The sequence below is a fragment of the Girardinichthys multiradiatus genome, chromosome 18 (assembly GCF_021462225.1).
Source record: "Girardinichthys multiradiatus isolate DD_20200921_A chromosome 18, DD_fGirMul_XY1, whole genome shotgun sequence".
Classification (NCBI taxonomy): domain Eukaryota; kingdom Metazoa; phylum Chordata; class Actinopteri; order Cyprinodontiformes; family Goodeidae; genus Girardinichthys; species Girardinichthys multiradiatus.
The window spans coordinates 13,828,230-13,846,785 of NC_061810.1; the positions used below are offsets into that span (position 1 = coordinate 13,828,230).

General features: G+C 40.2%; 2 protein-coding genes across 3 annotated transcripts in view; both read right to left on the reverse strand.

Moving 5' to 3' along the window:
• Positions 1–8,445, reverse strand: part of igsf11 (immunoglobulin superfamily member 11) — a 170,635-nt gene extending 162,190 nt beyond the window's left edge. For both annotated transcript variants that reach the window (XM_047390631.1, XM_047390630.1), the window contains exon 1: positions 7,889–8,445. In XM_047390631.1, the coding sequence (XP_047246587.1) occupies positions 7,889–7,949 (61 nt within the window). In that variant the 5' untranslated portion in view covers positions 7,950–8,445. The remainder of the gene's footprint in view (positions 1–7,888) is intronic.
• Positions 8,446–15,454: 7,009 nt separating this feature from the next.
• Positions 15,455–17,264, reverse strand: LOC124884397 (splicing regulatory glutamine/lysine-rich protein 1-like). The gene is made up of 4 exons (XM_047392305.1): positions 17,107–17,264; positions 16,842–16,936; positions 16,392–16,607; positions 15,455–15,579 (listed from the first exon to the last, which is right to left on the reverse strand). The coding sequence occupies exons 1-4, from the start codon at positions 17,126–17,128 to the stop codon at positions 15,574–15,576; spliced, it is 339 nt and encodes a 112-aa protein (XP_047248261.1). The 5' UTR covers positions 17,129–17,264; the 3' UTR covers positions 15,455–15,573.
• Between the last annotated feature and the right edge of the window lie 1,292 nt (positions 17,265–18,556).

Below are 18,556 nucleotides of genomic sequence, written 5' to 3' on the forward strand. Positions count from 1 at the left end.
AGGATCGTCAGGGCGGCATGACATGAGGAAGACATCAACTTTAAATATGCATAAACCCACAGCTCACCACAAGCTCACACAGATACATGCTGGAGAGGAAAATCCAGCTGAAGGTTCCTCTCGTTTAACATTTACAAGCTGTCACCGTATGTCCCAGACACAGATATTATCACGGATTCTCAGGCATGTGGGTTTGCAGCACTCCTGCGCCTAAAACCAAACATAAAGTTCTAAAACAGGTCTGCAAGATGATTTGATGGCTGATTCTTATCTATTAGCTCTTAAAATAATATCTTTATCACACTGAACACAGAGAGGGAAAATTATCTTGCTGCTCAGAGTGGGGGAGATCTTGTGCATTGTTCGTCTTTACTTACTGATGAAGAGCTTTTAACGTCCTGTGTGTCATAAATGAAAGTTGCTCAGTTCATAAAACTTCTGATCTTATTCTTATGTGAAATGAATTAAGTTTTTACAACACTCTAAGCAACAAAAAACATTTCACTTTAAAGCGTGTTTGACAAGTGTACTGACGTCTTCAAGATGAGTTGCAGTTCTGACACCCTACTTTTCCCCAGCAACTTGTTTCATCATCCAACCCAAATGCACCAAATGCAGAACCAGACCCAACATCACCCTGCTCCCTGTGTGTACTCATGTTTACCTCCTTTTGATTAAAGGCTCGGCCAACCCCAAAAACCTCAAAGCCCCAAACCTCCAGCCCCACAAACCTCTGTGAACCGTCCACATCAGATGTTCGACCCAGATGCTCAGCCAAGTGCCACACAGCACAGCAGCCCTGTGCATTCTTTGGGGTTTAGTTTAATGTGTGCTTAAGAGACCGGGAGACTGGGCAAACGCTGCTCTCTCACTCCCCCCTCCAAATATCTGCCCATCTTTTATTCATTTACACTCCCAGGACGACTGCTGCTGCTGCTGCTGCTGCCATCATCCAGTTGGGACGGATTCGTCGTCTGAAGTTAACCCATGTCTCTGTTGCTCAGACGTGCGCACACGTGCGCATGCACTTTGCGAGAGCTCCCAAAGGTCTTTTAATTTTTTGAGAGGCTATTTTTAGTGTGAGAAATAATCGAGGTGGAAAGTTCCATCTGTCCAACACTCTTGTTCCAGCTGCTCCTTTTTAGCAGCAGGCGTAAAGAGGTGGGGGGGTGGGGGCAGGCACTACTTACCAGATGAAAATTACACAGAGTGGATGACTATTATTTTTTTATCATGTTCTGCATTAGCAGTAAAAGAGGGTGTATTAGGTTAGGTGGACTTCATCAAAAATCAAAGAGAGATCACATGGGGTGACAGAACTGGAGGATGTTTTAAAGGCCCAGTGTGCTTAAGGGCATTTATTAATATATATATATTTCTTTTTTTTTTTTTTGAAAGCTTGTGATAATTTTAAACTAACAAGCACTAACTTGACAAAGCCAAGCAGCCATAAAACATTTCAGTTGACAAAATATGGTGGCTACTAGAAAAGTATTTATACTTTATCTTGAAAATATTTTACTGAGACCGACACTACTTAGTGCATAAATACAGGTCCTTCTCAAAATATTAGCATATTGTGATAAAGTTCATTATTTTCCATAATGTAATGATGAAAATTTAACATTCATATATTTTAGATTCATTGCACACTAACTGAAATATTTCAGGTCTTTTATTGTCTTAATACGGATGATTTTGGCATACAGCTCATGAAAACCCAAAATTCCTATCTCACAAAATTAGCATATCATTAAAAGGGTCTCTAAACGAGCTATGAACCTAATCATCTGAATCAACGAGTTAACTCTAAACACCTGCAAAAGATTCCTGAGGCCTTTAAAACTCCCAGCCTGGTTCATCACTCAAAACCCCAATCATGGGTAAGACTGCCGACCTGACTGATGTCCAGAAGGCCACTATTGACACCCTCAAGCAAGAGGGTAAGACACAGAAAGAAATTTCTGAACGAATAGGCTGTTCCTAGAGTGCTGTATCAAGGCACCTCAGTGGGAAGTCTGTGGGAAGGAAAAAGTGTGGCAGAAAACGCTGCACAACGAGAAGAGGTGACCGGACCCAGAGGAAGATTGTGGAGAAGGGCCAATCCCAGACCTTGGGGGACCTGCGGAAGCAGTGGACTGAGTCTGGAGTAGAAACATCCAGAGCCACCGTGCACAGGCGTGTGCAGGAAATGGGCTACAGGTGCCGCATTCCCCAGGTCAAGCCACTTTTGAACCAGAAACAGCGGCAGAAGCGCCTGACCTGGGCTACAGAGAAGCAGCACTGGACTGTTGCTCAGTGGTCCAAAGTACTTTTTTCGGATGAAAGCAAATTCTGCATGTCATTCGGAAATCAAGGTGCCAGAGTCTGGAGGAAGACTGGGGAGAAGGAAATGCCAAAATGCCAGAAGTCCAGTGTCAAGTACCCACAGTCAGTGATGGTCTGGGGTGCCGTGTCAGCTGCTGGTGTTGGTCCACTGTGTTTTATCAAGGGCAGGGTCAATGCAGCTAGCTATCGGGAGATGTTGGAGCACTTCATGCTTCCATCTGCTGAAAAGCTTTATGGAGATGAAGATTTCATTTTTCAGCACGACCTTGCACCTGCTCACAGTGCCAGAACCACTGGTAAATGGTTTACTGACCATGGTATCACTGTGCTCAATTGGCCTGCCAACTCTCCTGACCTGAACCCCATAGAGAATCTGTGGGATATTGTGAAGAGAACGTTGAGAGACTCAAGACCCAACACTCTGGATGAGCTAAAGGCCGCTATCAAAGCATCCTGGGCCTCCATAAGACCTCAGCAGTGCCACAGGCTGATTGCCTCCATGCCACGCCGCATTGAAGCAGTCATTTCTGCAAAAGGATTCCCGACCAAGTATTGAGTGCATAACTGTACATGATTATTTGAAGGTTGACGTTTTTTGTATTAAAAACACTTTTCTTTTATTGGTCGGATGAAATATGCTAATTTTGTGAGATAGGAATATTGGGTTTTCATGAGCTGTATGCCAAAATCATCCGTATTAAGACAATAAAAGACCTGAAATATTTCAATTAGTGTGCAATGAATCTAAAATATATGAATGTTAAATTTTCATCATTACATTATGGAAAATAATGAACTTTATCACAATATGCTAATATTTTGAGAAAGTCCTGTAGGTAGGGGAAGGAAAATCAATTTTAAAATTTTAATAAACAGAAATCTTTAAATTTGTGCAACCAATTGCCATCAGAAGTAAAAACGTTAATAAGCAGAAGATTGAAGTTTGCCACAAGCCACAAAAGGTACACATTAAACAAGGGGGAGAAGGTTATCTGGTCAGATCACACCAGCATTAAACTTTCTGCCATGAAAAATGTAATCTATGAAAAAAAAAATCTAAGATTGCACATTCCCCTGAACACACCACAACAATAGAAAAATAGAGGGCAATACTTAAAGAAAATCCGTTAGAGTGCTGCAGAAAGACTGGGGCAGAGCTTCACCTTCCAGCTGCCCAATGATCCTAAAGTAGTGACTCAGGGGGGCTGAATACAAATGCACACATCACATTTCAGAATATGATTTAAAAACAATGCTGAAAAACACGTAGCATATTTCATTGTTTACAACAAGCTCTACGTTGTGTTTGTCTATGACATAAAATCGAGTTAAATCCATTGAAACGTGAGCTTGTACTTTTGAAGTATACTGTGTGTATTTCTTTGTAAACCTTTTCTCTGTTGTAATATAATGCCTTGTTCATCCATCCTGTTTAACATGGTTCTTAGAGAGGCCTTTTAGGGTCCTTTGGCACTGGATTCAACAATCGTTGCTTACTGCTACTGTAAAAACTGAGAGTTGTAGATCATATTTCAGTGATTTACTGTCTCAGACATGAAATCTGCAAACAAAATGAGATTGCACACAACAGACAAAATCCAGGCTCGCTATGCAATTTCAGACTGGTTATTTAAGCAGAGCCACAAAGGTTAACAAGCTTGTGGTCAGAGAGGACAGCAGATCTACTGGTCAGAGATCAGCTTTGATCCAGGTACAAATGCCATGAATGTCAACAAGTTTGAGAAATTTAATGTTGTTTCCTACTCTGAAGCTTTTTGTTCTCAATGAGCTTCTCATCCAAAACCTGCGGACATGCCAGATTTAAGCCTGGAGGGTGATCTGAAGGTTCCTGTGAATGCTAATTTGAAATGTTCTATAAAATGTGCGATACACAGCAGCAAAACAAATAAAAGCAGATGGTTAAAAAGTTCAATGTCAACATCTGCTTGGATTTAATTTGTTGACCTGATTGAACCCCCGGATCGGACCCAGCCAAACCCTCCTGTGTTGTTCTGGGTGGATCGTAAAAATGAAAAATCAGGGCATCATGAACAGAGCAGCTCTGTGTTGGTATATCGCCTGAGGTGCTCGTTGTGTCAAGTGCCGAAACAATCAGTTCATAAGAGCATAGCCTCTACTGTTCTTCATGGTGCCTCGTGAAAATATTAATTTACCTTGAACTTCTAAACATTTTTTCATGATGCACCCACAAACTTTATTGTATATAATCCAGATTTTTTGTGATATACCAACACAACGTAGTGCAAAATTGGAAATGGAAGGAAATGATACATGGTTTTCAGTCTTTTTACTAATTAAAATCTAAAAAGCGTGGTGTGCCTTTGTAAATCAGCCTCAAAATCAATTCTTCGGAGAACCACCTTTGCTTACTAACATTTTTGCTTAAATATAGATCTAAACTATTGCAAATTAGCTTTGTTTTTATGTATAGGGTCATTGTCTTGCTGGAAGGTGAACCTGCATCCCAGTCTCAAGTTTTTACAACATCTAACAGGATTTCCCCCAGGACTCCCCATTATTTAGCTTCACCCATCTTCCAAACAACTCTGCAGCTTCCCTGTCCATGCTGAAGAAAGGAATCCCCATAGCACAATGCTGCCACCACCATGTTTTACAGTGGCAATGGTACATTCAGGGTGACATTCAGTGATTGCTTTCCTCCACACATAGGGTTTTCATACAGACTGAAATTTTTATTTTTGGCTCATCTTACTAGCGCACCTTCTTGAGCTTCTTTGCTATGTCCCTTACACAGCTTTTATATCACAGCTTCTGCCTTCAAAGAACAGCTATATTTATACCGAGAAAAAAGGAACCCACAGTTTGACTCTATTTACTAATTAGGTGACTTCTAAGGACACTGTACTGGATTTTATTTAGAGTTATGAGAGTAAAAGGGGCAAAAATACTTAAGCACTCCATACTTGTTAGATATTTATTTGTAAAAAAAAAATTAAACCATCAATAATTTTTCTACAACTTCACATCTTTGCACTAGATTATGGTGTTCTATGACATAAAATCTAAATATAACAGTTTGACATTTGAGGTTGTAATATGCCAAAATGTTCAAAAGTTCACATAGACGAAATGCTCTTTAAACAATGTTGACCAGAAGAAGACAACTTCCCTATCCCTGCAACCAACTCTTAGGTGGAGATACAATATTTATGACTATCTTGGGCACAATGACGGCTAAGGAGAACATGACATGTCCTCTAACAAATGCTGAGAGCTTGGAAGGACAAGCAATGAACGAAGCCGAGTCAGTAATGAACTCTGTTTAGGTCACTGACAAATTTTATTTTTTCTAAACCTTTCCTCTTTCTCCTGTTTAATATCATCCTTTTCATCCAGTCTCATGCATAAACAGCAATGAATAACATTTAAATTGGAGTGAATCCTCTCAGCTCTCACTGTTAGATAAGCCCAAAACAATCAAGTGTCCGCTTACACTCATTTAAACTGATCAGATTATTCTAGTGACAATGACTGACATAAAAAAAGGTGGAGGTCACAGTATGTGCTGCCAAAACAAGCAACCACAATCAATACTGGCTTTGCTGCATCAAGGCTTATTTATAGCAACGCTGGCAGCTCCCTACCAAGATGTGAGCGGAGGAAAGGAGTACTGACCACAAACAAGTTGGTCTGTTACTAGAGGTAACACTGGAGACCTCAACGATTCACTGCTCATCTTAGTGGTTCCAGATCTCAAATTCATAGGGAATCCTGTGATTTCTTCAAAATCACTAGATAAAGGCCAAGACTGATCTCGACAATCAAATTATTTAATTTTTACACATATGTGAGTAAAGCAGAGGAGGCACAAAGAAGCATATTGGTTGCAGTGGTATACAGCTAAAAATCAAAGTGAGTAGTAGAGGGAAGCACCTGGCTGATGAGGACTAAATTCAATCTGACTAAATTTCTGGGCCTCAGATTGACACATCATGACACAGTGAGTGTGTATTTCAGAGGAAATGTCCAAGGTATGAGACTCTGAGATAGGCATGGGTACCAAGAACTTTTTTTTAAAAGTTCCCTAAAAATATTTTGTCCTAATTTCCTTTGAGTTTAAAGTACTCAAAAAGGTGCCAGAGGAAGTGCATGAGTTCTCAGACTTTTCTCTGGATCAAAGAGTAAATGTTGTGCTAACCCCTCCCCATGTTGATGCAAACTGCCAGTAAGGAGGCTAAAAGAAGGCTACAGCACTTTTCTCTTGATTACAAGAAAGACAAGTTTAGCTGTTTAGAAACATATCTGGAAGAACACAGACAGTCAGGGTGTGGAACCTAAAGAAGCATTACCCATCAGTCTTAACAGGCTAATGCTCCGCTACCAGCAGCTGGCTACAGGAGCAGATAGCCTGACAAGTTAACCAACTTACATTTGTTAAGACCCAATAGATGAACTCCAAATGGTGAGAGGAATGGGAAAAATAATTGTTGTTGTGTGGAATAAGCACTTCAGATCAAGCTCAAAGTGTGTACATTTTTACCTTAAATCTTAGTGTTTCTGCAATGACACCCATGGTATTTTTACTCAAGGTTATCCCACATGCCCACATGAGAGGGTGTTCATTCAAGCATTTTTTTCCCTCTTGCTCTGAGCATACTAGAGGATTCTTTCTTATTATCTATAACAGATATTAAGCTCATGTGAAGCAATAATTTATATCATCTTTCAGTTTTTTTAGCTAAAGCCTCTCTATAAAAAATATTTTTTGGAGGGTTTGCTTTAGTTTATAAACCATCGTCTAAGTACAGCAACCTCACTTAACTTGCACCTCCAGAAGGAATACTGTTGGATTATTCTGCAGGAATACTGTATGAATCTAGATAAAGTGAGGTCAGAAAATAAGCACAATGTTTCCACTCGCAAAGCGTGTAATTCCCACTGGAGAAGTGTAGGAACACACAATGGTTCTCCTCTGGGGTCGCCCGGACGGTGCGCTCTCCTGCTCCTGCTCACCATAGCCTACTTCTCGTTAATCGGACGGATTACCAGCGCAACCCTCCACCGGCTGCTCCCCGGACAGTCCCACCACCAATGTAACCACGACTGTCCATGCGTCTCAGCGGCGAGAGCGTGATTTAACACGCACAAAAAAATTGATTCTTTTAGACATCCGGTTGTGTAAGACGAGCAAAGGCGATATCAGGCGCAGTAGAGCGCATTAGAGGTAAGGCGTTCACAATCAAAAGCGCTTTGGACAGAGTGGACATCGTCACGCGTGAGGGAGGGAGAGAAAAAGAGAAAGAAAAAGTGTTTGAAAAATGTGGGCTTTAGTTTTTGTGGATCTGCCGGGGATTGGCCAGCTTGATTCAAACTGACTGGAATAAGGAAGGTTGGGATCAAATGGTCGTGGCAAGCTATTTTGTTTGCTTGGCACTATTTAATTCCACATGGATGCGTTTAGTTGTGCAGAAGCAGAACGTTTTGTAAGGATTTGCCCTCTCGAAGCATTTTCCTATATAACAGCTGGAGTAAGGTGTTAGGGACAAGTAAACAAGTTTTGAAGTGTCACACAACTTACCCCCCATGCAGAAAATAACCATCCAGGCTATCCATAGGTCTGAGTTCTGAAACTTCACCATCGTTCTGGAGTTCTCAGTGACTCGTTCTCACTATAAGTCCAGTGCGTGTTCCTTTGCAGAACTCTCTGCTTTGTTTGCAGATCCCTTAAAGTAAAGTAACCGCTCCTTGTACCGACATGGGGCACAACTCTGTGCCTTTACGCAGCGCAGACCCGTGTCTTTTCCCCAAATATGAATGAAAACACAACACACAGCATAACTATCTTGTGTCTCCCCTCCAGGCTCCTTATAATCACTCCTCCACGTCCGTTCTTTATCCTTTGGTAGCTGACGGTGACTCCAAGACTGTTTTTATTAACCAGCACCTCTCCAGTCACTTTTACGCACGCTTGAACAGAACTCAGCGTCCAGCCGCTCACGTCTCCAAACCTGCCCACAGACACCGAAACAGATCTAGAAAGGGCTCTGAGGCTGGCACCTTTCCCGTCCGCTTGCTGAGGCTCTCCGACGCGTCTTGTTGCGCTCCATGGTTTCTCCTCTGCTCCGCTCCTGCCGAGCGGACCTTCTACCAACTTTGCCAGAAAAAGAGGCACAACCACTTCCGCTTCGTGTTTTTCAAAATAAAAGACGTCACGTAGAATTGGGCAGGCAAAGTTCTCAAACTGACACAAATACCACTGGTGATACTTAAACGGAATGGGAACATTTGAACTTTTATTTATTTATTTTTTTTTTCAAAATGGGATTTCATCCCTCAGAAAGACCCACTTACAAGTTTTAAGAATATGCACTTTACTGTTGTATTTACGTCTGTATAATATTCTCCATAACTGTATTTTTTCTTAAATATCACAACATTTAGCATAATACTACTTTATAAATGCAGACTTTTTTTACACAGTCATGTAGATGTCTTAAAGTGCCCTTATGCTCTAAAAACCTTGGTAATATCTGGGTACTTTATTGGGCAAGATTCCTCCCAAATAAATCAAAGTATACTTGTATTCTTATTCAACACTCTGCCTGCCTTGAGATGAAGGTTGGAACACTGAAATGTGTTTTTGCTACAGGAGCCCAGATTGCTTCACCCATCACCAGTCAATGAATCGTATTAACGCCAGCTTTGGGCCTGATGAATCCTCTCAGTTTATTATCATGCAAAACCCACTTTTTTAGGAGGGCAGAAAAGTTGAATTTAGTCTCTCCAGGTGTTGTAGAGATATCTTTATATTCCGTTTGGGTCGTATTTTTCAGTCCGTTCAGTTTTCTCTATCATCTGTTACGTTTTTCCGACTGTTACACCACAGTATTTGCTGCAGAACTGCTAAATAAGGTCATGAACTTCTGGCTGATCAGTTTCGTGTATCTGCCATTTTTATTTCTCGCTGTGATTTTGTATTCCAAGCTCAAGTATGCCTGTGCTGAAAGAGGATGAGTTTGGTTCGGTTGTCGGGTGTATTAACCCACACAATTCATTACACCGTCCCCCAGAATCAGAACATTTTTGAAGTGCCTGGTTACATTGTATTTTTGTGGAAATCTACCCACATCAGTGGGGGGAAATTCCTATTTCCCCCATTTCAAGGATAAGTGCCTTCAGCAACCTCCGCCAGTATCAAAAAGGATTTGCTGAAAGACTTCATCTGATTAAGGGGTCAGTTCCTTCTCACTATGGAAACGATCGATTAATATTATTATTACATGAACAGTTTCACATTATTTTTGCTGTTCTTGTCTTGTTTCTGCAGCTCTAGATAATTGTTATCAAGCTACAAAAATGGCCGAACAGTTTAAATTGGAGCACACCTTGACCTCGAGGGGGGCCTCAATAGCATTTAAAGAGGCCGCACCAAAAGGAGGTGCTCTCAGACAGAACAGGGGTAAAAGAGGCGCCCGTGGAGCTACAATAACAAGGAATTCAGACAAAGGCATTGCAGTTCCACTTTATATAGAGCACAACTGAATGACTTAAGTGTGAAAAGGAAGAATTTAAAACCATGATGTGTCCCATTTAAAAAATAATAGAGCAATTAATGTTACTATTTTGATTAAGGTGGAATTGTTAGAAGTTACACCGTTTTTAAGCCAATTTGAAAGAAGTTGTTGGAATCTAAAAAATATATTTGATTTTTTTTTTTTTCTGTTGAACTTTCGTTTTCTACATATTGAAACACCCCAATTGCGAATGGAACATGCTAATTATTACACGAGTTTTGTGAGTAAATCCTGACAGTTTGTTTAACCCTCTTGTGTTCAAAATTACATCAAGGCCGTCTGGATGTGGTTTTATGGCTGTAGAATTATCTAGAATGGTGCAGTGCACGTCTGTGTGTTTATCGATACAACTGGCATTTATTCAGTATCACTATTTGCAAAAGAACAAACTTGTCTCCACCGACAAGATAAGAAGGTTAAACCGTGTAAACGTATGCCCCAAATCTTTCCTGCAATCCATATGTCTCGTTTGTGAAATTAACATAAACTATATAATTCCGTGCACAAAAAAGCCCTATGTTCTGTACATAATAGACCCCCTCAAGCTGTTCGCCTGGGCCAAGCGTCTCCACCTCACCCTCTACTTAAAGAAACAACGAATGTCACGGCAGCAGGTAAGCAGTCTGGACGGATTCGCTCGAACAATCCTTGAACTAGACGGACGTTTATTTTCTAGACAATAGTTCCGTCGGCCCGCTTCAGCGCGAAGTGAGTCCGCGCGGCTTGACTTCGCTCAGCTGCGGATGATTGAGATGGGCTCGAGCTCGGCTGTTGCTGGGAGACCGCTGACGCTAGACGAGACGGAGACGTTCATGCCCTCCCGCGGCGCGTGCATATAACAACTGAGAACACTAGAATAGAATAGAATAGAATAGAATAGAATAGAATAGAATAGAATAGAATAGAATAAACAAAGTAATCATTTGACACCATTTTGTTGCATATAGCTTTGGTTTCATGGCATATTTAAATCGCTATAAATTTCGATGATAAATATAAACCCTAATAAATCAGAGAGCTACATTTCTGCTGTGTAACCGTTTTCTTTGTTTCTGCCATACACACATAATTCAGCGGCTACTTTGATCAGCACTGCTATATTAGGCCCTTACTCTAAATTTGTAATGTAAATATCAACGCAGTGTCAGTGCAACATGCAGCGTTTCAACGAGCCTCGCTCAGATGAGCTCTGCAATGCTCACTCTGCAGGAACCGTGAGGTGGATTGTTGACCAATGCAGGGGGTGCAGTGGGGGAAAAAAGCACGCTGAGTGATTGATAAACTGTAAGCTACAAAGAAGACAGCATCAAACAACCTGCATTCAGGCCTCTAATCACTCTGATCCACTAATGACTCTTGGCTCACCTCAGCACTAAATGACCGACTGCATCTTTGAAAGTTCACAGCAAAACCAGTCTTAAGTTTCACTGCATCCAAACATCTGCTTTACAGTTGAAGTGTTATGTTGTTGTTTGTAATTCCCCTTTGGATTTAAGTTTTAGGCATTTGAAAAAATACTAAAATGAAGGAGAAAAAAACGGGAATAGTATTATCCACTTATCCATCCTGTCTTCAGGATTTCAGACAGTAGACATATTAAGGTCTGAAGAACGCCCTGAGGCTTTTGCATTGCTGTCTACATGCTTCCCTTTCCCCGTGTTTCAGATTAAATATTTAAACAAACATCCATACACTGCACAATCAGTTGTCTTTTAAAGATTTTTTGCAACTTTTGTGAAAATAGAGCAAGGTTGGACAGTAAAAACAAAAGCCATTATTATGTAGTCCAACATGGTGCAGGCTGTGATACACTATCTGATTCGACTTTTACATACGTTGTTCCTCACTGAGAAGCTCGGCGTTAAGCTGTTATAACATTGAGCCATCACATGGCGGTGCTGCTTTCCATTGAGTCAGAAATCAAAAGAATTCAAAAGGTTTACCCAACTTATTTATTTCTTCCGGAATGCCATTTCTGTTAATCTGTTTTTGAAAATAAATTTATGTCAGATTTTCACTTCACTTGTCTTATGTCCTTATTTGAACCCCTGACTGACAATTCCTTTAATTTCCTGAACACACAACTTTTCTTTGTAAATAAATGAAGGAAATTAAATAAAAAATAACAACAGCAAAAATGTAAGACACACCACAAAACAAAACTGATGAGAAATATATTTTGACTCTACTTATGCTCACACCTTTTGGCCAAATCAATTCTATGGAAAAATTTTCTTGTAAATCATCTTCCCACTTATTTCTTTCAATACTCCCCTTAGAGATTTAAAATCAAAAACACCGGTTTGTACATGATGGATGGGTTAAATTGGGCTTCTTCAAAGGCCCCAGAAAAATGCATTTATTATTGATTCCTCTCGGAAACCACTCCATTTTTCTTTTATTCCACACCACCCATAAAAGATTCAACAGACCTGAAGGAGATCCTCATTGCTAAATGCTCTAGGTATCCTCTGCACATCTGCCATGGAGTTTACTGTAACCTGAATATTGATGTCAAGTAAACGACTAAGCCTTTGTTTTTGTGCTACATTGTGTTTTCTTTGACTTTTTGAACCTTTGCTGGCATGAGAACGTTCATCCTTGATCTTAGATGGATTTTATTGTGGAATGTGTCCAACCTAGAAGGAGTTACTGTCATTTCGATTTTAATTTAACAGAAGCAGCGTAGATACAGGTATTAATCTGAATCTTTTTCAAACTCATCAGAAATTTGCATACAGAAAAATACATTAATTCCTCCATAAAGTTGCCTATTGCCCTGTAATAATCAACAGATGTCTGCCCACAGTACCAATGAATACTTTATAAATACTAGTAATTATCAGCCACACATTTAGAGGTTTTGATAGACTGTTGATAAACTGTCTTCCAATGTTTTCAGGTTTGGCTTCATGCCGAAGCAGCAGGAATGTTCTGAGTTTGAATCCCGGGTTTGAATCCCAGGTTGAGGTTTTTCGTTATGTTGTTTGCAAGTTCTCTCTGTGCAGGTGTGGGTTCTCTTAGGATACTCCAACTTGCTCCCACAGTCCAAGAACATTACTGTTAGGCTAATTGACTTCTGAAAATGTATGTGTGCATCGATGTTTGTCCTGTGTGTCTCTGTGCTGCTCTGACAGCATGAGACGGGGTAAACTGTCTTACGCCCAATGATCACTAGATTCAGTCATCCACCCATTCATACACACATTCACACACTGACAGTGGTTAGCTACATTGTAGCCACAGCTGCCCTGAGGCAGACTGACAGAAGTGGATGGACGTTTTCATGTTGACTTTGAAAGCTTTCACCCTCATTCCCCCTGCAATGTTTTCTTTATAGCCAGCGGTTTAGACATTTTATCATCTTCTTTGGTTTTGTTTTCACCAGTGTCTCTTAAAATCCACAAAAAAGCATAATGGTTGCAAATTTTGCAACAGCTGGTATTATTGTACATTAGTGGAATGGAGGGGGCGACTACAATGCAAAAGCTTGGGCATCAAAATACAAAGAGTTGAGCCCTCTGTACAACCTGGAGCGAAAGCTTTGACCTTAGTTTGTGACAGATTGTTCATAACTGGAGGGTGGTAGAGTGAGACACGGTATTATAAGCCATCGTGAATTTCTCAATCCACGGCCTTACAATCAGCAATCACAACCACCTCACTGAGGAGTCGCTTTGTACTCTGAAATCTAAAATAACTTGGTGCCCATAATGTTGGAAAAAGGCTATAGGAAAAGAAGACATTTTTTGTTGTGTTCCTTCATCTTAAAATAGATATTTAAAGGGAATGGTTATAGTCATGAAGAATCTGGATAACCAATTTTAACCTGATATACACAGGTTTTTTCAATTGCTATTAATGTCCGGTAAAAGGTCCACAGGAAGTTTTGACCTTTATTCAGAATAGTATGTGGCCTGGCTCTGTGTCTGCCTGTGACACCTTTCTGGAGGGGGGCATCGTCCGAGCTTCTGCTGGCAACAACTTAATGCTCACCTTCTACTAATGACCCACATGGCCCTGTCTTTCAGTGTTTAACCCTTTCTCTCTCTTAGACATGGCAATTGACTGAGCTTTTACTGTAACTAATTATATGTGCTCTCTTTCAGACTCTAACCTTGAAAACTGGCTCAGAGTTTATCTGTTCTTTCTTTCTAGGTGAAACCACTAAAAGAGCTACATCCATTAACATTTACTTTTCCTTCCCATAGAAAGTACTCCTGGATCAGTGCTTCTGTGTTCTCTTTGTGTCTGCTCTGTTCTCTCAAACCCCCAGTCGGTCGTGGCAGATGGCCGCTCACACTGAGCCTGGTTCTGCTGGAGGTTTCTTCCTGTTAAAAGGGAGTTTTTCCTCTCCACTGTCGCTACATGCATGCTCAGTATGAGGGATTGCTGCAAAGTCAATGCCAGTGACTGTCCGCTGTCGCTACATGCTCATCCGGGAGGAGTGAATGCTGCAAGTCTCTGACTCGATACAATCTGCTGGGTTTCCTTAGATAGAAAAACTTTTTATCCAATTTGAATAAATAACTGAATCTGACTGCATTGTTCAATGGTTAGGATTAATTGGAATGTATGAACCTGACTGTTGTGAAGTGCCTTGAGACAACGTGTTGTAAATTGGCGCCATTTAAATAAAACTGGATTGAATTGAATAAACCAATAGACTAGTGCATAACTAAATTGGAACAAAAATCTTATGGTTTTCAAAGTATGTTAACAAATAAAAATCTGAAAAACAATTTATGTTCACTCCCATCACTCTGATACCCATCCACTTCTCAATACCACTCCACCAAAAAGCTTTACTCAAAGTGTCCAGTGACATCCTGAGGTCAGCCGACTCAGGAAGATGTACCGTTTAGTCCTGTTAGACCTCTCCTCGCCCTTCACTACATCCTGAGACTGAGGAATATGGTTGGGATGATGTCTTCAAATCTCTCCAGTGGTTCCCTGTAGCATATTGTATACATTATAAAATTATGTTTGTTACGTTCAGAATGCAGTATGGGCTTAAATGTTTCTTTAACTGTATTTTTACTGTAAAGGACTTTGTAATTGCTGTTTGATAAGAGTGTTATGTACATAATTTTGTTACAAAACCAATGGAATGATGAGCAAATAAACTGGAATTCAGATGCAAAAAAAAAGTTTTGTATTTAGGGATTTTGTCATTTTAAGACAACAAAACAAACAAAAAAATGCACTCTTAAAAGTTAAATGTAATCTTTATTTCACTGGATATAATTTTTAATCATTTATAGAAACCAGTCATTGGTGCTGCACATTATTTATGGATGTCATTGCATCAGTCATCACCAGTCTGCTCAGTCTCATTCCTATTTTCAGAAGTGACACTGTGGTAAACACAGCAATTATTTTGTTTTAAAATCAAGTTTTGGTTCAAGTATAATTTATGTAGAAATATCCCATACAGTTCTAGAAATGTACAACCTTCCTTCTTTAATGACATTCTTTAACATCAAACCTCTGCTGACTTTAAAAAAGCAGTGGATACTGCCATCTTGTGGTGTGATCAGAGCATAGACATTGTAGAAGAAATACAAAGATTTGTTGTCAAAACATTTATTGTTAATGAATTTATTATTAATGAATCAGTTTTGTTTTGTTTGACGGCCATATTCAACGAGTGAAGTGACAAACCGAGCAGGCAGATCCACAGCGAAGATCAGTCCTGAAATGAAACAATGACAATGTTACTGTCGAAGATTTATATACATAAAAAAAAATAAATGAAAAATGTGAGCTGCATAGCTGCTGTCTTTATTTTATTAATCTATTTGGCGCCCTGAAGGCTGAGGGGAAGTTTGACTTGTGTCACAACAGCTGACGGAGCACATCCCTTTCATTGCTGTTAAACTGGTTACCTCTCGCCTTCGCCCGCTCAGGGCTGGGTTTTCTTTAGTCACATGCATGGAAAATCATTTAAAAAAAAAGAATTTAAAAAACACTGCTATCAGAACATGTTTTCCAGAGCTCAACTAGCCTGACCACCACGTGTCCAACATTATTCTGCTCTAGGGTAACCAACAAACTGTAAATAGACTGAATTTACATAGAGACTGTTCTGTCATACCTACTCAAAGCGCTTTATACTAGAGCCACATTCAGCCAACCCAAAACTTTCAGATTGCAAGATGACTACTTCTCCCACTGAGCCACAAACAATCTGTAGATCTGAGTTAATGTCTGAAGAGGGTCTAAACACAGATGATGAGGTGTGGCGTGTAAAACTTGCAGTGCTAGTAAGACCTGTATTGGATGCTGTACGCACACACTAACAAAGGGGATAATTTTGCAGTTAACCTTTGAAATGAGGCGACAGGTCATGTTACTTGTTTGGCTGCATTATATTGGATTTTCTCTGTTTTCTACAAACACCAGAGCTGGATATAGAAACACGGAAATAAACCTGATAATCTGTTAATGTTCTCCTTCAAAGCTGGCAGGAATAGGTTATAAAAAAAAAAAGTGGGAATACTTTACCTCATCACTGCTAGATGACGAGCCTCCACTTTTTTCCTTTTTCTTTTTCTTCTTTTCATCACCATCCTTGGACTTGTGTTTGTCTTTGGACTTGTCTTTGGACTTGTCTTTGGACTTGTCTTTGTCTTTGGACTTGTCTTTGTCTTTGGACTTGTCTTTGGACTTGTCTTTGTCCTCTTTGTGGTCAGACTTGCCTTTACCATCAGATTTGCCGCCCTGAGAATAGGAGTTTGCACAGGATGGAACTGATGAGTGATGCTTGAACTATTAGTTAATCTAGTTAATCTAATGTAGAGTCAGAGCAATACGGTCCACCCCCCCAAGTATTTTCACATGAGAACAAACCTAAAAGCACAACTCAGCATTTCCACTTAATTTTCCTCCACTAAAAACATTCCTGCACCTGGAAAAGACCTCTTTGCAAAGAGCAAATGGTTTGCAATCTCCTACCTTTTTGTCTTTATCTTTGTTCTTGCTCCAAGGGAGGCTAAACTCGTCCTTCTGTGCTTCAGTCTTCTTCACTTCCTCCTCTTTACCACCCACAGCTGCAAATGAGAAAGTAGTCGAGGTATTAAAAACAAATATCATAAACTGACTCATAAGGGAAACCATGTTTTGTTTTTTAGTTTTTTTTTTATTTGGGGCGCAAGAATCCCCAGAATTACAGACGGATCCATATCAACAGGGAACCTTAAAAAGAAATATTTAAACATACCCGACGACAGATCGAGGTCCATTTCGTTGGTGTACGTCTGTAAACCTGGCTGCAGCTGACAGTTCACCTCTCCAACTTTCAGGAAATTAGTTTGAGCCGCACCTAAAGCTCCAGCCCAGGTAGAGCCACGCCCACTGATCCATTGCTCTGGGGAAATGACGTCATGTTGGCTCATTTGTTTCACCCGAGCGCTGCTGTCAAACAATGTCGGATCAGTTATTACGAGCCGCGACAGAACATGAGGTTAATTAACGATTAATTAAGTTGATTTGTTAATTATTGACTAATTGCAGATTTTTACATATACGTTTATACTGTTTTCAGTTAGATGACGATTTGCAGATCATTTAATCTGGTCTGTATTTTGGGTTTGTTCTACACGTTAAGATTTCTGCAGATTCGTGGTGCATTTTGTGCAGTAGGTCCACATTCCGCAAGACTGGTTGTGCAAAACGCCTTGAAACAAATGCATCCTTCTGGTAGTAGTGTCAAACTTAAATATTTAAAAAATTTCCAAATTTAGGCTGAAGATGAAAGCATGGCAAGAAGGCACTTTTTAATACAGTAGAGGATCTGTGATGCTATTGGCATGTTTCTCCTCTGAAGGACCTTGGGACTTTGTTAGAGTGCATGGCGTCACAAACTGTTAAACGTAGCAGGACATTTTAAATACGAATATCAGAAAATTAAATTTCAGCAGGATATTGGTCAAAAACAAATGGTCAAATCATCATTCATCCCTAACCACACAATTCAGAGATAAAATTGTAGACAACTTTAAAGCAGGGCCAGGTTATACCCCAAGCTTTAAACATCTCCCAGAGCACTGTTCAGTCAGTCATCTGAAAATGGAAAGAGTATGGGACAACTGCAAACCTACTGTCAGGTTCAAACAACCTAAAATACTTATAACATCACAAAAACAAGAGAAAGACAAATAATTAGTTTCTCGCTGCGAGGAGAACGGACAGAGATGTGCTTTCAGTTACAAATCTCCTACCGCTCTGAAAACCATCTGTCCGCACCTCTCTTTTTATTATCTTTGGCGGTTCCCTAGTTACAATAAACGTTGCAGCTCTGAAGGGTGGGATAAACAGCTGCAACGTAAACAGGTCATATACATCATTATCTTGTAACAGCACACTTCCACAGTCTCCCCCATCTTAAGATCAGCGTGTCTTCTGCTCAGCACAATCAGCCACCCTCTTTATGACCTCCTCAACTGTGACTGCTTCCCTCCCAGCTACACCTTTGATCCTTGTCTGCAGACAACTCACCACATCCTTACTCACACATACAGCATGAAAGGTTATAAAGATCGAATAGTAAAGTTAAAGACAAGGAAAAATATAAGATAAAACTATATACAATTATTGCAACACCTACCAAGCTCTTCACCTGAGCTGACAAGGCGGGCAAGGGAAGTAGTCTTTAGAGAATTAGCCAAGAG